Genomic DNA, 22,392 nt, shown 5'->3' on the forward strand with positions numbered 1-22,392 from the left:
GCCCCTGAAAGAAAGAAAAAAGTTTTTCCTGGAAATGCCCGAGTGAAATTCATAAGCAAATAGTGGTCAGGTTGGGAAATTTCTTAAGAATTAATTAAAACCTAAACACAAAGGCAGTCAAGGTGAAAAGCTCTTTTCGCCCGAAAAGGGGTGAATGTGAATGCAATGTATATATTATAAGGTACATATACCCTTTTTTCCACCCACCCGGCAGAAATTTCATTTCGAATTTTCCGAGAGGCGGCGGGAGGGAGGCGAGAGGCGTGGCTAATGTGGGCGTTCAATTAAAGTTCAGTCGAACTCATTTCGCCATTTGGCAAATTGAAATGAAACTTAATTGATTGTGGGCTGCACTTGTGCATTGAAATCCCTACTATCCATTCAGTGCCCTCGTCCTCATTTCCCAGGGGCTTCCCCTCGAGAAGCCAGAGAAATTCCAAGGTGGAAAAGAGGTGAGAGTCCTGATTGCGTGTAGTTAGAGGATGGGGATGAGAAGGGGTTAGGAAGGGGTTTGGAAGGGGTTAGAGAAGGGCTTGGGAAGGGGTTAGAGAAGGGGTTGGAGAAGAGGTCCTGATTGCACACAGGTGAAATTGTGCAAGGGGGCGGGGGGGCTTGCACTTTAGCTCGCCGTGGGTGGGCTTAAAATTCAGCATGGATTTTAGCTTGACGTCATTCGGTATTGTTTTGTTCCCCGGCCAAACTGAAGGCACTTTAGATTGATCCGAACGATTTCCAAAAATTTCATTTGCTTCGCAAAGCACAATGGAAATCGGTAATTAAATCTTAAGTCTCTGTGGGTATATACGGCACCTAATTAGTGTATTGTCCTTTACAAATTGTTAAATCCTGGTATTGTGCAAAGTAGTAAAGCCTTTTACATACAGAATGGGTATATATTAGTTAGGGATTTGCCATATAAGCCTATTTACATACATAGCTCCTTTATTCCGAATTGAATTTCCACATTTTCTTTCTAATCCGCTCGAATCAATTTATTTCCTTTACATTGGTCTCATCCAAACCCATTTTTATACCCAATTTCCAGCTCATCTCATCAGCCTTCAGTTGCAATTTACCTGGTAAATTATTGCTCAAATTATTGTTCTTCCAATTTTGCGCATTTTCGTTGTGGTTTCTGGTCAACATTCTGTTCTCGCCCATTCCAATCCGAAAACCACCTTGGCATGCCAAGATATTCTGCGTTCTTTTCGTCTAGACTCCAGAGTTCCCCGGAAAAAGGCGAGGAGGAAATGGGAAAATTGGGGGAAATGGGGGGGATTGCGGGATGCCTCAATTACTGAATCCCTTCACCGTTTTGTGCCCGCAGACAAGGTGAGAAACTATTTGCCGCGGAGATTCGTCCAGAAAATTGCTTTTTCCCCGCACAAACGAAAGCGATTACATAATTATGGCATTATAATATCGGAACTATCGGAATGCGGTCTTTAGGCGGGGTGAATTATGTATGACTGCACTTCAGTTGCGGCGGCGTAGATCACGAAATATTTGGTTTCGCCCCTCGTGTTTTGCATACGAAATGTATCTATATCTATGAGATACAGCTCAACGAGTCGTGCATACAGATAAAAGCATCTAGATAATATTAGTTATCTATAAAGACATAAAAACGGACCATTTGGGATATGTTTTAAAATGGTCTAATGGTCATACAAATCTAAAAAATATTTAGTTAAATTGGATTTGCTATGATCAATGAATTACTTAAAATGTATGATATACATATGTATATCAATGAACTACATATATCATATTATAAGCAAATAAAATATGATTGTTAAGAATTGAATGAATAATTTAATTTGTTTTATATGCTATAGATATTGTAGGTTGTTAATTTTCCGTGTATGCCTATTTTTGTAATTCCATCCTATAACAATGGAGTGTTATAATGGATGTGTTGATTGTCGAGAATAACAAAAACGACGGATTAAATACCTAAGTGTGTGGGAGGAAAAGGGTTCTTGGGTTTTCGGGGGCGGGGCGGTTTGAGGGGTTTTCCCGTTCTAACAATGGGGAAAACAAAGAAAACACTCACCATTGCTTTAGGATGCGCATATCTGTAATCCGATTGATCTCTGTCCGTCTTTTTCTCTTGCTGTATCTTTCCCTCTCTTTCTCCCACTTTCTATTATAATTTTTTTTGTTTTCTAATTTTGAATTTTCGTGGTTTATCCTTTTGGATCAAACATTTCTGCTGCCTTCACACGCACGAAACACAAGAAAAAAATTGAATAAGTTAAAGAAACTTGAAATAAAACATGAAAAGGTGGTGCGCCTGCGCCATGGCAACAGTAATAGCGAAAAACGATTTACAGCAGATATTGGTTATTTGGATTGTATACTAACAAAGCAAAAAAAAAATTGTATTTCAAAATATACAAATATTTTTAAGAATATTTGCATACTATTAATGTACATTCTTATATTTGTAGTATTTTAAGGAATCGCTTGAAAATTATTAAGATAAGATCTAGTTCGAAAAAGCTTACGATTTGCAAGACTCAAGTGTAAGATATCATTTTTCAACAAAAAGTATTTTTAGTGAATACAATTTTATTCAGTTCACACTAGTTTTTCGAAAATATTTTAAAGTTTAACCGATATCCACTGTATCCCGCTCACTACTGGACTTTGTCTGCTTCTTTCATTTCGTTTAACACTTTCGAAAGGTGTCTGCAACTAGCAACAACAACAACAATAACGACAATAAAACTGACCAAGTTGCATGTTGCATGTCCAAAACTCACACACGCAAACACAAATAGTTTTTGCCACTTTTCTTTCACTATGCAGGGAGACTAAGAAAAAGTGCAAACGATCTGGCAACATTGGCTAACCGTTTGTTTTGCTGCTTCCTCTTATTCTTTTCGCCTTTAATTGCAATTTAATGAGTTAGAACCACTGTACTTATTTGTTTGTTGTTGCAAATCGATCGTGCAGCCAAGCTAACGGCAAATCGCAGTTGCATGTTCTCGTGTTTAAAACATTGTCGCCGCACTCGGAGAATTTGTTGTTGTTTTTATGTTATGGTTGTTGTTGTTTTTAGTTGCACTTCGGTAGTGGCACACACCACACGCGTTTTTACCTCGCGATACGAACAAAGTCAGGCATAGAATGAAAATGAAAAAACCTGAAAGCCGAGCTGAAAATAAAGAAGAAAATAGCTGGCAGCGCTGCTTGAAAAAAATCGGGAGCGGGATAGAGAGAGAGAGCGAGGCAAAGAGCGTGACTCTGTTTGCATTGGCAAGGGGAAGAGGGAGGGCAAGGAGAACAGGTGAGAGAGAGGAGAGAGAGTATACCTGTCCGTATTTTTTTTTTCATATTCAAGCAGCGCAAGTGCAGCGCGCTCAATCGCCCCAGGATATGTGTGTGTAAGTGCACACATGTATGTGCATATATGCATGTGTGCTCAACTGTGTTTGCCAGTGTGTGTGTGTGTGTGCTTAGCTGAGAGGGGAGCAAACAATAGCAAAATATTCAAGTGTGCAAACAGGCGAAAGAGGCGCACAGGAATAGAAATAGCAAATCCGAAGAGAGCCGCAAATTGGGGCTATTGCGAACACGGATACCCTACACCGCGAAAATTAAGGATCACCCCCTGGAAAACAAAAATCTAACAAAAAATAGTCGTCCTTTCAATATTTCTCATCCTTACTATACTATTAATTTAAAAAAAATTTTTAAATATTTTTTACCATCACAATTTTTGAAGCAATCGAAGGATTGGTTTATTATTTTTTGTTTGATCTGATGGATCAAGGATTACTTTAAAGAAAAGTTAAATCTTTTAATAATTGTGATATTTTACACTACATTCCCATACAGATTGATCTCGAACTGCTAATAAATCCGAGAACTGAAATCAAAAACCCTGGCATTCCGCACATCAACCTTCATCTTATAAAGGGATCGTTGGGAAAAGATCATTTAGTCGGCACTCCCTCGCAAAGTTCGTTATGCTCGTTGCTTCCCCTTTTCGCTCCTTGTAAGTGAATAATCCTGAAGAAGAGGATGAAGAGCTATAGGACAGGTACCCAAAGGTACAAAAATGTCCCGTACTTGTACTCGTACTCTTATTCCTACTCTTCTGCACACACATGCCGACATATTGTTAAGCCCATTGTGCCACATGAAAGAACAAAAGGTGTGTGCAAGGTGTGTGTTGGTGTGAGTGCTGTGGGTACGTGACTCAATCGAGAGGTATGTACATATATGTATGCCGATTCTCTCGTTTTCTCAGAAGAATCGAGAGCCTTGCCCCAAGATTGAGATGGAAATCGAAGCTGGGGCCTCAGGTGAGAATGTATCACTCCCAAGAATGAATCAGGGATCTCCAGAGAAATAGAGAGAGAGCGGTGCGAAAGAGAGCGGAAGAGGAAAACCCATTTCGGGGGAGTATACAGGTAGAAAACTATCCACTATTTACCAAAATAATAAAACCGTCAAATTCTTATAATTCATCAACCCTCTTTCTGATTCTTTTCCTGTTTTTTTGTTGTTTAATTTACAGAGATTTGGAGTTAATAAAGTCTAACTGATTGTTTTGTCATTGTCGAATCATAATATTATATTGACATTAATATACATAGTTTTCTGTGGAACCCAAAACTATTTTTTTTAAATTCATAAATTCTCCAAGTTCAACTGATTGTTTTGATATTGTCTATTCATAATATTATATTGACTTTAATATACATATTTTTTTGTGGATCCCAAAACTATATTTCTAAAACTTATCAATTCTCCAAGTTTTATTTGATTATATTTGTCCCATGTTCATAGGTTCTTTCGAACTAGAGCAGTATTGCAAACCAATTTTGTGTCAATCTTTTGCAGTCCGACTGCTGACCACATTGACTACCACAACCAGAGTCCGCTTAATTTCCTTTTGCCGTTAAGCGATAATTATTTAATTTCCGTTTGAGAGGCACTTGCCATTTGCTTCTGGGTCAGCAATTAAATGTTACTGCTCCAATTAATACTAGACAGGGAAAATGGCAAGATAAGTGTCACCTAAATTGATCTTGGATATCAGATCAGGCATTTTTAAGTGGGTTCAATAAATGTTAAATAAAAGATTATGTATTTTTACAGCATACTTTTAGATGCAATTTAAAGTGATTTTGAACTCCTCTATGTTAATAGATAAAGCACTACAAAGTAGTGTAATTTGTTAATATTAAAAGTAAAATAATCTTTTAGTAGTATATTAAATTAATACAACATTTGTTTTTATAGGAATATTTGAGTCACTTTTAAGAACTTGGAAATAATCGTATACTTGTTAAAAGTCCCAACTGATAATACTATTTTTGGATGAATTCTAGAATGGGTGTAGCCCACCTCTTGGATATTATCTTAGTTCCCCCTTTTGGCTCAAGTTTCGTTTGTTTTCGTTGCTCTTTCGCTGCCTGGCGATCCCACGAAAAGGCACAGGCTAATGACGAATGAAGAGAGGGAGGAGGAGGAGGTGGAGGAGGAGGAGGATGATGAGCGAATGAGGTGGACAGAGAAGGGCCGACAGGTAACAGGTAAGATAGAGAAGAGATTCACAAGCACACAATCACACACACACGCACACCTACGTACACTCGGCGAACAAAAGCAAAACAAAAACAAGAGGCAAACAAAACGTTGATTGCTTGGCTTACCTGCGAAAGAGAGGGCTAAAGAGGGGGGACAAAAAGAGAGTGAGAGAGAAAGGGGGGGGGGGTGAGGCATACGAGAAGCTCAAAAGATACAAATACAAAGATACAGCGGCAAGCATCCTCCAAAGATACAAAGATACAATCGACACACTTGAGCTTGAGTGTATGTTTGTGTGTGTCTGTGCATCCACATTTATACATCTATATATACATATGTATATCACATATATATGTAGGTATGTACATCCAGCCCAGATGCTCCGAGTTATTATAACGGATTTATCTCAAGTTACAAGCTTGTGTGTTTGTGTGCCACACATGGCAACACAAATATGATTTTGTTTTATAGTATATTCTTCCAACTTTTTTATGCGCTTTACTTTTTAGTTTGTTGGTCTGCAAATAACTCGCAAGTCCTTCGGGCTCTCGAATCCTCTTCTTCTCAACGCCACACCCCACTTGCACTACAGTTGAACCCCGGTACATGATACCCAAGCTCAAGGACTTTGTTTGATTGACATCTTAACAAGGGGCTTAGATTAAATAGAACACTAGTTAGGTTATAAAAATAGATTTTAAGTGAAGAGAACAATTCTACGAATGATGGTATATTTTTAGTAATTGTAATATAATATATTTTTTTTGATATATAAATTAGAATTATAAATAATAGAACCACTAAATATGTATCTAGGCCTGGGACATGTAATTTAGGGTAACTCGTCTGTATTTCGAGGGCACTTTGCTGTTGTTGTGGGCCTTGTAGGCCATTATTTTTGTTGTTGCCCAGGCTGCCTCATAACGACAGGAAATTAATGATTTAATTACATTTTCGGATAGCCGGCTGAGCAAGGGAGAACCCCATAGATAGAGACAGAAATAGAGACAGAAGGAGAGATTAGTTAATGGCGGCACCTTTAATTGATTTTCCTTGGGTCCCATGGGAAAGTGACCAGCTCGGTAGCTCAAATCCCCTTTTTCTCCCCCCCAAAACAAAAATAGAGCCCCTCTTTCTCCCCCTAATCCCCAAAGTCAAGTCCTACCTCAACGAAGCCACTGGAAAGACACCACAGCAAACTCGAATAGAACAACATGCGGACAAACAGCAGAAAAAATGCTGCGCATGCGCGTGCCCAGAATTTTTAAAGCCAGCCCCGATTCCGCGATCCCAAGTCTGAAGTCTGAGGTCCCCAAGTCCAAACGTGAAACTGCAGATCCAAAACATGGATCGCATGCCAAAGAAGAATCGGGCGGAATTCTCCAGGCGTTTCGTCAGTACGTACAGTTTTAGCAGTACTGCTTGCTAGTCATTAGGGGAGCTCCTATATTTATCTATTATTATGGTTATAACTAAGTGGAATTCCTAAATTTTTTAATATCTTTACGATTTTTTTAATCTTTCTATTGTCTGTGTAACTTTCACCTTAAAAACATTTTATCAATTTTCTTAAGATATCTAAAATTTAAATATATCTGTACTGGCCAAATTTTCAAGGCTTAAAAACCGAAAGCGAGTCCCAACCAATTGTGGAAAATCCCACCTCTACTTGACTTTCTCATTTGACCAAACAAAAAGTCGAGAAAGAGAAATGTCATCGAGCATTGATTGTTGTCAACCGATGTCCATGTCGATGTCGAGATGAGTGCATATAGGAAGAGGGATTGTACGGATCAGATTTGAGGGGATCTGGGGAAGGGGAGTACGTACATCGGAGTGACAGTTTGGCAGGCAGCACAAATGCACAGCACACAACTACAACTCGTAGATAATGCACATCAAGTGCAATGCATCGCCGTATCAAGTGTCGTCAGCAGGGGCGCAAAAAAGAGGGGGCTTTAAATGAGGAAATATGAGTCTAAACACACTGTTCTTAAAATTTTAAGAACGAAAGTACTTGCACTAGCAACAAATCGTAATTTATTTTGAGTTCTTGAAAGGTGATCAAAAGTACTTTTTTAAAATAGGCCATGCGTTATAAGGACCTCAGATCTTACACAGCTATCAAACAAAAAGGTGCTAGGAAAGTACTTTATTTTGAGTTCCTGAAATCCCCAGAAGTACTTTTTTTATGAAATAAATCATAAGACCTCAGATCCAAAAACATATGTTAAAAAATTGCTTTATTTTGAGTTCTCGGAAGAAGATCAAAAGTATTCCTTTTATACAATGAGATACAAGAACCTCAGTTCCTAAAAATATCTCTATTTTTTTACAATGTTTCCAGATTTATGACAGACCCCTTTTGGGCACGCCCCTGGCCATCATCATCATGGTCATCGGCAACGCTTGCGGGCTGTCACTGTCTGCAACTGATTAGTCAGCAGGTTTTCAATTGTGGACGTTGGAAGAGGACATCGAGGCCATAGAGCGAGACAGCTGGAGGGGTCATCGTGGAGTGACCACAAGCTGACCCGCAAAACGGCGAACCCATCGGTCTAATTGCTATATGCCACTTCAATGGCCCCCAAACTGTGCAATTGCCGCCAAACTGCGGATGCTTTCAGTCCGTCAAGAACGGAAAAATCGATTAAAAATGTATAAATATTCATCGCCGGGCGAGGAAAATAACTCGTTAATTAATAATGAGTATAAAATGGAAGCGCACGTGCTTAAATGGGTCGTTGAGGGGGGCTTTATGAGGAGGTGGGTGGGCGGAAATAAAAGGATGCTGGGTTGACTTACGCGGATACGTACAGTGCGGTCCAAAAATATAGGGATCATTGAATAAATTGAATATGTAAATAACATTTGTTTGAAAATTATGTGTCTCACTTTTAATATTTATTATTATTCTTGAAAATACATGAAGGTGTTCCAAATCTTCTGTATGAATTAAAGTGTATCTTCTCCGAAAGAAACTCATATGAGAAAACAAAAATAGTATAATTAGCTATATTATATTCAATAATATTCAGTCTTTTCATTTTATTAAGTACATATATACTGACGTGTGCTAATAATTTGCCCCCTGCTGTTTGCGAATAGTTTGTCGCTGAAGGCGAAATCACAACAGGTTCGTTTGGCAAGGACGAACGAGAGGGGTGGTGGTGCCAAAACGAGGGGGCCAGAGTGCGAGCACTGGGAAAAATGTGTGAAAAATGTCAGCGATGGCTAAAGGCGGAGCTCGGGCAAGGATGCGGATGCGGATTCGGATTCTGGCGCGAATAAGGAAGCTGATGCGAATGAGAGGATTCTGATGCTGATGCGGATGCGGATGCGGATGCAGGGCGGAGCTGTGCGATCCAGCCAGGTGGAAAACCCAGCGAGCAGAGCGAGTAAATAAATAAGCAGTCATAAAAAGTCAGCTCGCGCAGTGTGTCAGTGCATTTGTGTGTGGGCCACATGTTGGGTATTTCCGCAGCGCGAGAAATTCCATTCAAGCCGGAGGGCCATCGCCGTGGACCAGTAGCTGCTGCAACACTAGTATAATAAATGCTTCATAAAATGCAAACACAGATACACAAACACTAGCGCAGTGTTGGTCAAATAAATCAGCGGGCAAGCAAATGAAAAATCGCAGTTTGAGAGCCACTGTGCTCGCGGAAGCGCCTGCAGCGTAGGCTACACTATTTTCATTTGCATTTTAGAGATCATTTAGCAAGGACGCAATGTCTTTGCATTTTCAAGATCATTAACGTCCTCATAATGACTAAACAAATAAGTTCCTGTTTCTGATTAAGTATATATGTATACTAATTCTAAATTTTAATCTTAATAGTTGTACGTATTTTGCTTGAAACTCACCCTCTGGGATCCTGCCGCAAACTCTGATCGCCCAGTAAAATTTCAGTTCTTCCTATTGATATGCTACTTGTGGGACTGTTCTGTTGCTGCTGCTGCTGTTGCAGTTGCAATTGCTGCTGCTGCAACTCGTAGGCGGCACTCAGCAACTGATGTTGCTGCTGTGATCGGCTGCTACTGCTGGCGATTGCTGCTGTTGCACCTGGGCCATATAAATGGACATCACTGGCTTGATGGACTAAGACGTCTTCTAGTAACTGTGGAGTACAGAATAATAAATAATCAATAATCAACAATAAATAAGCAACATTTAATGTATAAGAATCAATCGAATCAATCCATGCACAACCAAATAAACTGAACACACAAATATAATTATATCAATTAAATGAATTCCATTAAATCAATCTGCAAATAAATTCCTCAAGAAATGCATAAAATTGAATCAAAATCAATCAGGAAACTGCATTTTTTTTCTCAATCAAATAAATCAAAAGGAATAAAAACCGAATGGTTCACCTCTCTTCTCGGTGGATACAGATTGTTCGATATCAGTAGATCACAATTCTTCATCAGGGATGCCGTTGTCTGTGCCGCTGCCATTGAATTATTGCTATTATTGTTGTTGCTTAAAAGTAAGTGTTGCTGCTGCTGCTGCTGTTGCTGATGGTATTGCTGCTGCTGTGTGGCATTATTGTTGCTGGAGTGAAGTTGCAATTCGGCAAAAGCCTGCTGCAGTTGGCCACTGGAAATGGCCGTGGAGTACTCGGTTTTGGGCGTGGTGGTGCCATGTACATGTCGCTCCATCAACACTGACGATGATGAGGCAAGTGCCACATCCTGCTGCTGATGCTGCTGTTGCAACATCAGCGGCGACGTTGATGTCTGGGCATCCACGAAACAGGGATTGATGGGTCCTCCGAGTTGCAGTGGTGCCGGTGCCGTGGGTCGATTGAGTTGGCTGGATATTGCTGCTGTTGCTGCTGGTGGGTAGTTGCTGCTGTGGTGGTGCAACTGCTGCTGCTGCTGTTGCACCCTTTGCTGGTGTATTGCTGCTGTGGTGGCCAATGTTGCAGCTGCCGCTGGCAGGGCAGTGGTCGCCGGCAGCGTTGTCGTCGGCAACTGGGCATGCTTGTTGTTATAGCTGATATAGGTTATGCCACAATAGTTGGCCCCATCCACATCGTCATCATCGTCCAGATCCTCGTTGTCCACCTCCTCGGCGAGATGTTGCAGGCTGCTGGCCAGCAGGGATTTGGCCTGTAGGGGTTTCCCCGCTGCCGCTGCGGCGGCAAGTTGCTGCTGCAACTGTTGCAACTGCTGCTGTTGCGCCTGGCTGGTCTGGTAAATGTGACCCGTGGCACTGCTGGTGGAGCTACTCCCAGTGGTTGCACCTGCACTTGCACTTGCACTTGCACCACTCCCCATGCAGTTAACCGTTTGCTTCAGTGCCGCCGATGTGGTGCTATTCGCATTCCGATCGGCGGCCGTTGCCGCTGCCACAGCGGCACTGACCAGCGCCGATGCCCCATGCTCGATTTGGGCCACCACCGTGGTGGTGTGCATCGCGGATGAGGAGGAGGATGCCGTCGGCACCGTCGTGGTGGCCGTCGCCAGGGATGGGGCACTGATTGGGCCGCCGGCGGTGGCCGTCGTCATCGTGGAACTGCTGCAGGTGATCTGGTTGCTCGTGAAGGACGTCACATAGATCGGCGTCGACTCGTTCAGGAAGCTGAGGTCCTGCCGCTGACTCGTTGTCGTGCCGCTCTTCGTTTGTTGCAGCTATCCAACAAACAGCAAACGGGCAACAGGAAACAAGAAACATCAGGGATAAGCAACACGTTAGGAAGGAAGTAAAAAAGAAAACAATTAAAACCCATGGTCATCAGGTATCCTTAATAAAAAATGCTAAAATTGGTCAAAAAATAAATATTCCTGGATGTGATAGGGATCGTTAGCACAGGTTTTTAGCTCCTCAAAACAGTCGGCCTTTTTGTTGCACGCCTACTCTACGATGGAAAAACCGCAAAGAAAAAGAGTATTTATTTTGACTAAAATCGGAATCCCATTTTTTCGCCATAAAAAATCAATGTTTTGGCTGGTAAAATGATAATAAAGGTCAGAATAAGGAATGTCATACCTCGTTGGACTCGTAGTTTAATTTCCAATCCATTAGCATTCAAGCCTGGAAATTTTTGATTTTAGCCATTTTTAGCAAAAGAAACATGATGTACCCCTTACAAAAAATGCGAAAATTGGTCAAGAAATAAATTTTCCTAAAAGTGATGGGGATCGTTAGCATTGGTAGCAAGCTGCTCAAAACAGTCGGTCTTTTTGCTCTACGCCTAGATTTGTCTTAACTATGATTGAAAAACCGCAGACAAAATGAGTATTTTTGACTAAAATCCGAATCCCATTTTTCCGCACTAAAAAATCAGTGTTTTGGATGCCATAACAAAAATAAAGGTCCAAATAAGAAATATCATACCTTGTTGGACTGTTAGCTTAATTTTCAATCTTTTTGCATTCAAACCTGGAAATGTTTAATTTTTGACGTTTTTTCAAAAAAAAAGCCCTTACAAAAAATGCGAAAATTGGTAAAAAGATAAATGTTCCTTAAAGTGATGGGGATCGTTAGCATTGGTAACAAGCTGCTCAAAACAGCTGGCCGTTTTGCTGTACGTCTTGATTTGGCCAAATTACAATTGAAAACCCGCAAAAAAAACAGCATTTCTCCGCCCTAAAAATTCCATGTTGGCTGGCATATTTCTCATAACTCATATTTCTCTTGAATCATGCAATTAAATATGGTTTTATATATCCAAAACAACAATTAAAATCATGTCAAAGGCTATCATATCCCTAATGATTTTATCAAATACCCTAAGCGGTTGGCAAACTATCGACCAACACCACTTTTTTGCACTTTTCAATGTGGCAGCACAGCCGAAAAATAAATAAAAACTGAAAACTGTCATCATTTAACGCCGCTGACAGGCTCCGTTTCGCGTATATGCAAATCAATCAAATTCCATTAAAATAAAGCTAACCAAGTAACGCCCCCAGACCACCGCCCCCGGCCACGCCCCCTCCCTGGGAGTCATGGTATTATATTGATGCTGTTCCCCTAATGAAATATGAATTATTAATGCGACGAACACATAATGGATGTGGCTGGCTGAGCGGCATGTGTATGTGGGTGTGTCTGCGTCTGGGGCCAGGTTAATATTATTTTTTTTTTTATGTGGGTGGCCCCAAAAACCCACTAAACTGCACCCACAAGCCACATCCAGAACACCATTACTCCATCATTCCCTCAAAATCAGCCAATTAAGACGCCTTTGGGCCATCACATTCTAGCCAATCCAATTGGCCTTAACCTTCATCGGCAGGTTAAATCGCGCCCTAATGCCAATAGCTAAGTGTCAGCATAAAAAAAAAGGTGAAAATAAATGGACAAGTTGAATTATGGGGCTCTTTTCATGCAATAACCTGAGGATGAGATGACTAAGTTGGGGGGTAAAAAAAAAATAATAAGAAAAAAACAAACTAAGTAGGGGGATCTCCATACTTAACGCTTAAGGCAACTTCTTTTCATTTTACTCTATATATATTTATATATATATATATGTCGTTTTTTTATTCGCCAGGAACCACCCAGAACACAGAATCACCCATCCGCCGTAAGCGTATTTTTTGTTCGCATTTTATCGGATTATTGACAGCCAAGTCGGTTTGTCAGTCTACCGCATCGGCTTGTGGATTCTCTCGATGGCGGAGTGAAGTGAAGTGAAGTGGCGTGGCTTCAGTCGCAGCCCCAGCTTCCAGTTTCCACACACCCACCGAATACTATACTCCCATCTACCATTTCCACTCCCATTACCACCCCACACTCCACCTACACACTTCAACACTTATCGGATAAATCGATGCATATATACACGGGGAATATCGGGTATTCGCAATTTTAAACTGAATCGAATAATATTTGGTTTCCAGATATTATTGGATTTGGTATATTTAATATTTAAATTTAAATGATCACTTATATTGGTTTGATCTGTACTTATATCATGGTAATCCCATAGCTTTTTTTCATTTATTGGATACGTAAATACACAGTTTTAATGGTAATATTGAATTTGGTATTTTTAAGAGGAACCTTTCTATTTTTAATATCATATTTTCACGATAATCAATGGTTTGGTACAGGAAAACCAATGATGTTGGTACTTAAACATTTTTTTTATATGTGTTGTTTAATATTTAATCAAAAAATTGTAAATGAAAAATTCTCAATTTCAATGGTGGGTGTAATATCAACCTACAAAAAAATATACGAAAGATATGGTTCACCTCAAATCGTAAGATTATATGTAAGCTACCGCATCGAACAAATTACAAAATTTCAATGCTTTAAGCTTTTTATTAAGAAAATTCATTTATTTTTTATCGCTTCAAATGAATAAAAATATTTACTGATCTTTAAAATCCTAGTACATAATAAAAAAAATTCGTCACATATTTTTAAACTTAAACTAAACATTTTTTTTCATTTAAAATAATTTGTTTTATTGAAAAAATATTCATAAATTTTATTTCAAATCAAAATCTGTCTTTTTATTATCGTTTCGCATGCAATAAAATCGTAATATTTTGATTATAGCGCTCAGTGTAGTCATATGCATATTCACGTTTGTTTGTGTATGCAAAATCATTTGTTCGGTTGGCCTGGCAACAAACGATTGACTCACAGCTCTCGATAAGGCCCCGCAGCCGCACTCTAGCGCATCCTAGACAAAAAAGAGCCCCCCACTCCGGCGGAGTAACCCAATCCAATCCGAACCGAACCAGCCCAACCCAAACCATCCCAGATACCCAGATCCATACCAAAACCTAACCTAACCTAACCGAACCGAACCGAACCGCACCTGACCCCCATCCATTGGACTTTCGCAGGGCTGAAAGCAATTGTTGGAGCGTTCAACTGTGATGACGATGATGACAAAAGCACTTGATGCGCTTAAAAGTGCTGAAGAGAACCAGGGGATCGGTATCGGGGAATCGAGAAATCCGGCGGATTGGGATTGGTGGTTAACGCGTGGAATACCATCCAAGCCAACCGAAAGAGCCTCTCGAAACTCCGCGATTTCCCATTTTTACCCATTTTCCCCACCCCAAAACGACTGACCAAATTATTGGGCACAACAAATGCACTCAATTCAATCACTTTGCAACCCGAACCCTTCACAACAGAATGCCCTTGTTGTACTGTAACAATATGACTTTTTAAATTAAATAAACGTAAGAACTTTTATACGAAATAGAGAAGGTAGATGTATTCATTTTTATCATGATGAATAAATGTAAATATTACGTATGAATGCATTTTTATTTATTGCTTTAAAATGAGTATTCAATGTTATAGAAGTGGATATGCAAAACAAATTTATTGTTAAAATAGTTAGAGAGCGATTTAAATGCTCCCAATAGACAAAACAAATGAAAAACTACTAGAGCGTATATCCAATAAATACAAGTATGTAAACGCTGTAATTTGCATTCAAATGATTCGCCATAAGTCATTTCATTCAGCGCGATCTTTTGTGCTTTAAAACTGTAAACGCAACGAAACTGTTAATACGCACAGTGAATAGCTAATTTATTTATTCACCGACATTTAAAAATACAAGCAGACCTACACGGGAAAAAATAAGGGCGTTTTATGAAACTGATTTAACTAGAAAGTTTACCTTTGACTGTGTGTGAACATGAGTGACTATCATTTTATATCCCAGTCTGACTAAATGAATAAATAATACCCGTAAAGATTTTATATGGAATTCATTTCATGAAGATATGAAGATATGCTTGATTTTTTAAAATATTTTACATATCTATCTTAGAAATGGTCTTATGTAATCTTTATATAAAATAAGGGGGTATACTTGATTTTTCAATATTCTACATATTTTTCCCAGAAATGATCTTATGTAATCTTTTCCCCTTCAAAAGATAATATAAATATTTTGAGTTTGAAATTTGTCTAGCTTTCTGTACATGTATCTTACAGTGCAGCTTATCTCACGGATCGGTGTTATGTAAGTTTGGGCTTGAGGAGCGAACCGCTTTATTAGTCCCATCTGAATGTACTCACTCTTTGGCTCGCACATGCAAATGGGATTGCAGCGTTCACTTTCAATTACCCACATATTTGATTTGCATTTACGTTTCCTTTTTTTTTTTACCCCTCTGCGCTACTGTTTTTTATTATTTTTATCTTTTTTTTTCACTCTGTTTTGCGTAACTTTTGATGGCAATTTTATTTTTGTTTTTGTTTTCAAGTTTATACAACCGCTGTTTTGAGCTCTTTCTTTGTTTTATTCACTTTTTACTTTAGTTGTGTCTGCTGTTGTTTCCACTTTTAGTTTCAGTCCAGTGTCTACTGGCTCGTGTTTGGTTTGTTGAATTTTTAATTGAATTTGTGAGAGAGCGTACTTCCTCATTTTTTTGCATTTTGCATTCTGCATTTCGTATTTTTATTTGTATTTCGTATTTGGTATTTGGTATTTGTTATTGGTATTGCTATTGGTATTGGGGAGGGGCCTCCAGTCACTCAGTTATGCCAATAAAAGTAGTGGGGGGGGGGGGGGGTCTGTGCCGTGTGCGATAGAAAGCTGTTTTGATAAAACGTTTTCCATTTCAATTTCAGTTTTGCCATTCGGATTGGGCCAGCAAAAAATTAACACACAGCCTGCAAAGAAATATCTCGCATTCATGTTTGCCTCAGTGCCACATGCCGCACAAACCAAGGAGAAAAAAAACAATAAAGTGTTGCACTTTACGGAATTTACCATCCCTATTTGCCTTTTTCGTATCCATCGAATATGCACTTCCAGCAAAAGCTAGAGCAAATCCCCCGAAAGCCCCTGCTTAATAAAGCCAAGTGGGAACCTAAAAATAGCAGTGCGTTTTTTGCGTTTTTGGAAGAACCAATCAGTTAATTCTGTACTGGAAACACAACAGCTAACCATGTTCTAACATTGCTTAAAATGGTTTTTTTCAGCAAGTTTCTGATTAAACCACTCTGGCTTACAGTTTCAGGCTTAAATATTAACTAAAAAGTGTTGTACTAAAGTTCCTACGAAAGCAAATTAACTGAAGAATTTTAGACTCCTTTGTAAGTTAGTGAACCATAGTTGAACAATAGAGCTCTTTAATAAAATAGCGAAATAAATTCGGTAGAAATTCATTTACAAAGAATCGCAAATTAAGAATTCGGGGTATATAGAAAGCACCCTAAATACTTTTTGAAGTACACCAATAACATTTAACAAATCCAGAATCCTGGAAACCCATTTGAAAATACTGGCTAAAAGCGTAATTACACTCCTGAGCGAGGGGCAAGTACAGCGAATCTGAAATCCCATTCGGGGGTTAGTGGGGGTCACTCACCTTTTTGGACAACTGGGTAATGTCGACGGGCGTGACCCGGTTCAAGGCCGCCAATCTCTGCAGACGTTCGCGGGCGTGCTCCTCGACGGCGATGACGAAGGCGTCCTGCACCGAGTTGCCAATATCCCAGGCTGCAAAAACAGAGTGGCAAGTGGACAGAATAAATAATTAATTCAGGCACATTAAACATTTAGCATTGAGCTGAGCTGAGTTGAGGGTGTGGTCAGACTCGCCTAATTGCTGTGATCAGCCAAGCAGAAAGACCCCCGAAAATCGATAGTTGATTCGGGCTGATGGAAGATGATGAAAGACCGCACACAAAAGTGCCACATAAATCATAGTTATAAAATAGTCGTGACAAGCACTCAAACTTTGCTGGCCTAATATATCATTATAAGTAGTATTTATATAGTCCTAAAGTTTGCCAAGTTATTCTTACTTTGGCTTCCAGATATATGTATAGTTCTTTTTTCTTAAACCATATATTTATATTCCCCCTTCACCTTTACTCCAAAAATAAAGCAGATAGCAATAGTATGGAACTTTAATCGTTCTGAATATTTTCCAGTCTGTTGACAAAAGACGCCTGTCGTCGTTTTGCAAATTTACGGCACTGACCTAAGCAATGATTTTCGCCGTGATGACAGGCATCATTCCGGCTTATTCCTTTCGGAATTCCCCGAACGCTCATTCGCTGCATTCACGGCGCTCTAAACGAATCGTTCGATACATATTCATGAGTGCATTCACGGGCCACAAAATGTTGCCGCCGGGGAATCGTTTTTATGCCTGGCAACTCCATACCAAAACCCCCCCACTTCACCTTTTTTTTCTCTTTTTTTAGTGTGTGTGTGGGTTTTTTTTTTTCGTTTGGCAAGGGTATGGGTGGCTAAAAGTTTTGCTAAAAATTTTCTGGTTGCTGACAGCAACGACAACACGAACTCCACAGCCCCCAGCCCAACTTTTGCCGCCCAAATCCACTTTCTCCAGCAGCTAGCTCCTTGTCCTTATCCTTCTTCGTCGCCCACTCAGCGCTTCAACTTTTCTTGTCACTTTTATTGCTTTTCGGCTGCACTCCCTTCAGGCACCCAAACCCATCCCCATCTACATCTCCATCTCCATCCATCCCAAGCCACCCAATCCACCCACTAAGCAACCCCCGCGTGACCTCGGCTTTAATTTCATTTCGCTGCCCTTGCGTTTTCGGCTGTTGATTGCGTCGAAAAGCGGTGGGCCTTAGTGGGGGTACGTATGGGGCTAAAGACGCCCTCGATCCGAGGTCACATCCCCCATCCGCCAGACCCATCATGAGCCCCCCTTTATAACCCACCCCCCCTTCCCCCTCCCAGGCGTGCCCGGGCAAAAGTGGAGCGCTCGGGCCAGATCCAATTAGGCGCCGCGTTGTCAGCCTCGATGTCGCTACATGTCGTTGAACCTACCGCCCCCTCAGCCCCTTCTACACTCGGAAAAATCATTATATCAACCGACCAACTGAAAGTAGACGATTAAAGGGTGGTGCCCTTCTGATAATACGCCTTTATTTGCGTTGGTATAAAGTCAAAACATAGATTTATTTCTTAAAACTAAGCCAGTTCCTAATCTCTAGAAACAAGTTTAAAAAAAGCTCTGACTTGGGATGGCATAGAATATATCGATCTTTGTTATGAATTTCCTTGTTTTAATAATATTACACATTTCATCCCAAACTGCACTCTTTCGTATTTTCTATATAGTACCTTTTATATTTATTTAGGTATAGGAACAAGATGTGTGATCTTCCATAACTCTTCTTCCAATATAATAAGGTAGTTTCAATTAAATCAAGAAGTTTTTTAAGGGCAAATACTGTTTTCCTGCAAACGGTAGTAAAAAATGCGGGTCTTAGTCAAATAGCTGTGTGCATTTTTTTTTTCAAGTGTATGGGGTTTTTACTGCATGTAGGGTTTTCTGAGTTGGAGCAACTACCGTGCGTTTTTCCGAGCTCCAAGTTTCTGACTTTTAATCTCATTTGTGCGCGCGAGTGTGTGTGTGTTTTTCAGCGATTGTGTTTGTGTGACCCTGTCCGTGTGTGTGTGTGTGTAAGTGTGTGTTAGTGTGCTTGTGGGGGTGTCCATGTGTATGCCTTTCGTTTGTGTCATTCATTTCCGCGAGCCCGCCCCTTATGGGCATTCCTCTCATAAGTCTTGACATGCCGTGTCAGTTGAGCGCCTCTTCAAGTCCGGGCAATTGCGATTCCGATTGAGTTCATGAAAGGGTTGGGGAAGAGGGGGCGATGTTAAAGGGCGGACATCGAACGCCGCCCCTTTGACACATGCAAATGCTCGTAATCGAGTGCCAAGCTGTTGACGGAGCCATCACAGGTGTCCGCTTTGTCCGTCCGTAGAACGTTGTCCGTTGTCCGTTGTCCGTTGTCCGTTGTCCGTTGTCCGCCATTTGTTGCTCTTCTTCCTCGTTCTGTGTCTCCGTTGTGTCGAGTGTTTGTGCAATATTATTAACCTTAATTAGCTATTAATGGGCCCACAAGACGATAGGTGAGGTTTAAGCGAAAGAGTAAAACAAGGGCATACTCAATCTGACAGTTAGCTATCCGAGTTTTCAATCACCGAAAGTAGGTTAAACTATTTCACATTTGCGCATAACTTTTCAATTATTGTTCTATAAATAATTTATTCTGCGGTTACCTCTCTCTGCAAATACTATTCACTATTTGTATCTCATTTGTGGACACATCTGGTCATTTTAGAAAGAGTTCGTGTCTAGTTTATGTGCAAATAAAAAATAAATTTTGCGTTTACTGTCATTTTGCACACGTTGTGTTTGTCGGTGTAAAGGGTGCATAAACTATTTCAACAAAGTGCTGTTTGTTGCTCAGCAGTTAACTTTAAGGTACTCCTGCAACGAGCATGGTATATGGGTGTAAACTTTTATTGGGTGATCTATTAGGTAAATAAACTTTTATCACCGCCTTAATTATATGAAATGTGTGTGTTAGCCGTGTGCTATGTTGTGTGGTCATAAAATGTCACACGGAAAAAATCGTAGGTAATTTAATATAACTCTCTCTATAAGAAAAGGTGTTACTATTTTTAGAAAGATTATACTAAAGCTTGGGTCTTATTTAAAGGTTTATAGTTGTTATATTTTGTGTTTACTGGTGGCGATGACAACTTGTTATTATTTATTTATTTTCAAACTCTCGAAAATAAATAAACTATAGAAATGTATCTTTGTTTATACAGGGCATCGTACCGTTGAGTTAGATTTTTTTTGCAACCGAGATTCTTGTTACCGCTGCTCGTGTGGCACTTCACACATTTGAAGAGGAGTCGAGCGGAGTGGTGGGATGATGGGGGGAAACTTCTCCGTTTAATGGGTTCTGCCCTGGAATCTTGAATCGCACTGGCGGAATGAAAAGTTGAGGGTGGATCGAAAGGTGGAGGTGGAGATGGGGGCTTTAATTGCCCGCAAGCAAATCGATAAACAATAAACCAAAGTGCACTCAAATTGCAGAAACCACGTGAGAAGTGCCTGCAACATACGGCAACCGGCAATTTCCACCAGGAGAGCAACAGCAACAACATCAACATCGGTACAACAAGTACAATATGGACAATATCGAGGGTGAAAAGTACCATCCAACTTCCTGGGCTTCCAAACAGCAGGTGGATTCGCCGGAATCAGCGCAATCGATGGATTTCCAATTGGCAGCGGTAGCTCCAACCGCAAACCGGGTTCTACGGAACTTTCTGGGGGATTGGATGTGCAGTTTACACAGCAGTCATCAATGAAATATCAATGCTGGGCAATTTTTTTTGAGACTTTCAGACATTTTAAAAAAATGAATTTTAAATTATATTTCAAAATAAAAATAAGAAGAGCCATTTAATATATAAACAATAAAATATATACGTATACGTAATATTTGAGGACTTTCAAGAGTTCAAGCTGATAGGGTCCCTTGATTTATTGCATTAGATTTATCAAAAAATACCAAAGCTATTAAATGTTAAATGTTTGGGCAGCCCAATTTTATGTTTCCTATACGAGTTTTTCCTTTTCTTTTCAATCTTCAATGAAGGCCAGGTAAAGCTTGCAAAATGTTTGCCATTTGTTGTGATTTTTAATTCAGCTTTTGTTGCTTACTTTTGGCCCTGGCCTTTAGCCAGACAAAGTGAACAGTGAAATAATAACAAGGAAAATAAGCAAAACAATAAAAAAAACAATGGACCCGTCGCTCGAACGAATTTATTTGTGAGTTTTGCAATTAAAATTTAATTGCCAGTGAATCGTAATGTATCGTGACAAAAAAAGGGTATCCAACGCTTCGAATGGCCGTTGCAAAAAGTCACACCTTGCGGGAGACACACTAATTGGCCATTAAATGATTAACATTATAATGCAAATATGTTGATTTTAAATATTTCAATGAGAGAACTTGCCAACTTAATTGCAGCGAATACTTGCGAAGCCTACATATATGTGTATATTCCTATGTATATATAATTATAATGATTATATTTTGGCCTTCTTCGTTGGCTGTTTTGCGGCTTTAAACGCTTCTTTTTTTTGATGTGAGCGAAACCCGTTTGGTTTGAGCAGAAGATTTCGCTTTATATCGCATTATCTCCGAGAGAAACACACAAAGATGCTGAGATACAAAGATACAGAGACACGAAGATACGAAGATACAGGTGTGCACAGATATCGATGTGTGTGAATTGTTATTATTTGTCTCCGTCTTTTATCTACGAATCATGTGCACATGGGTTATGTAACCGCACAATCGAGTGTCGCATTACCACATCGCCGGCATTGGGAGACTTCTATTTGCACTTGGACTTGGATTATGATGGGCTATGGGATCTGGGAAGTCTGGGGAAACTAGGGAAACTAGGGAAACTAGGGAAACTAAGGAAACTGGGTAACCCATGACCATGACTACCTGAACTTTGGCAACTCAATCAAAGGGTTAAGGTAAACAGAACGCCAGTTCACCAAGAAAAGTTAAGCAATTAAAGCCTAAGATGCTTACATAGCCGAAACTTTTTAAAAGTAATCAATATAAAGTTAAATAAGTTGCAATTATGGAAACGAGTTGGTTAAGAAAAACCTTGACCTATTTTTTGTGTATTGCAATATTGTAAATATATTTAAGTATAATTAAGGTATACTCCATAACCAAAAAAAATATAAACTTTATACCACTAAGTTATTCAAAAGCTGTATAGAACATTACCCAAAATTCGTTCTGTGTACCCAATTATAAATCCGTCAAAGGGGAAGTCCTAAAAAGCGGGTTTCCACTCAAGTGTTTAGTAAATAAAAAGGCATGCATATCAATTTGTGTCAAAGCAGATTTGATATAGCCAATCGGGGGTTGAACGAGTGTGAGCACCTTACTTAGCCACACATCCAAAGTTCCCCATCCCCACCCAAAGTAAAAAACCCCGCCAGACACATTCGGTTATTACTCATACGCCGCACGGGCCGCACAGTTGCTTTATCGCTTATCACACACTTTTTATT

General features: G+C 39.9%; 1 protein-coding gene across 8 annotated transcripts in view; it reads right to left on the minus strand.

Moving 5' to 3' along the window:
• LOC119558285 (MAGUK p55 subfamily member 5) overlaps positions 1 to 22,392 on the minus strand; it is a 67,387-nt gene that overhangs the window by 23,274 nt on the left and 21,721 nt on the right. For 4 of the 8 annotated variants that reach the window (XM_037871661.1, XM_037871662.1, XM_037871664.1 and 1 more), the window contains exons 5-7: positions 16,867 to 16,997; positions 9,931 to 11,193; positions 9,415 to 9,668 (exon numbers count right to left, since the gene is read on the minus strand). In XM_037871661.1, the coding sequence (XP_037727589.1) occupies positions 9,415 to 9,668; positions 9,931 to 11,193; positions 16,867 to 16,997 (1,648 nt within the window). Of the gene's footprint in view, positions 1 to 2,056; positions 2,203 to 9,414; positions 9,669 to 9,930; positions 11,194 to 16,866; positions 16,998 to 22,392 lie in introns of those variants that run through there. The other 4 variants (XM_037871663.1, XM_037871667.1, XM_037871666.1 and 1 more) reach the window with 3 other exon arrangements.

This window comes from Drosophila subpulchrella, chromosome X (genome assembly GCF_014743375.2).
Source record: "Drosophila subpulchrella strain 33 F10 #4 breed RU33 chromosome X, RU_Dsub_v1.1 Primary Assembly, whole genome shotgun sequence".
Classification (NCBI taxonomy): Eukaryota; Metazoa; Arthropoda; class Insecta; order Diptera; family Drosophilidae; genus Drosophila; species Drosophila subpulchrella.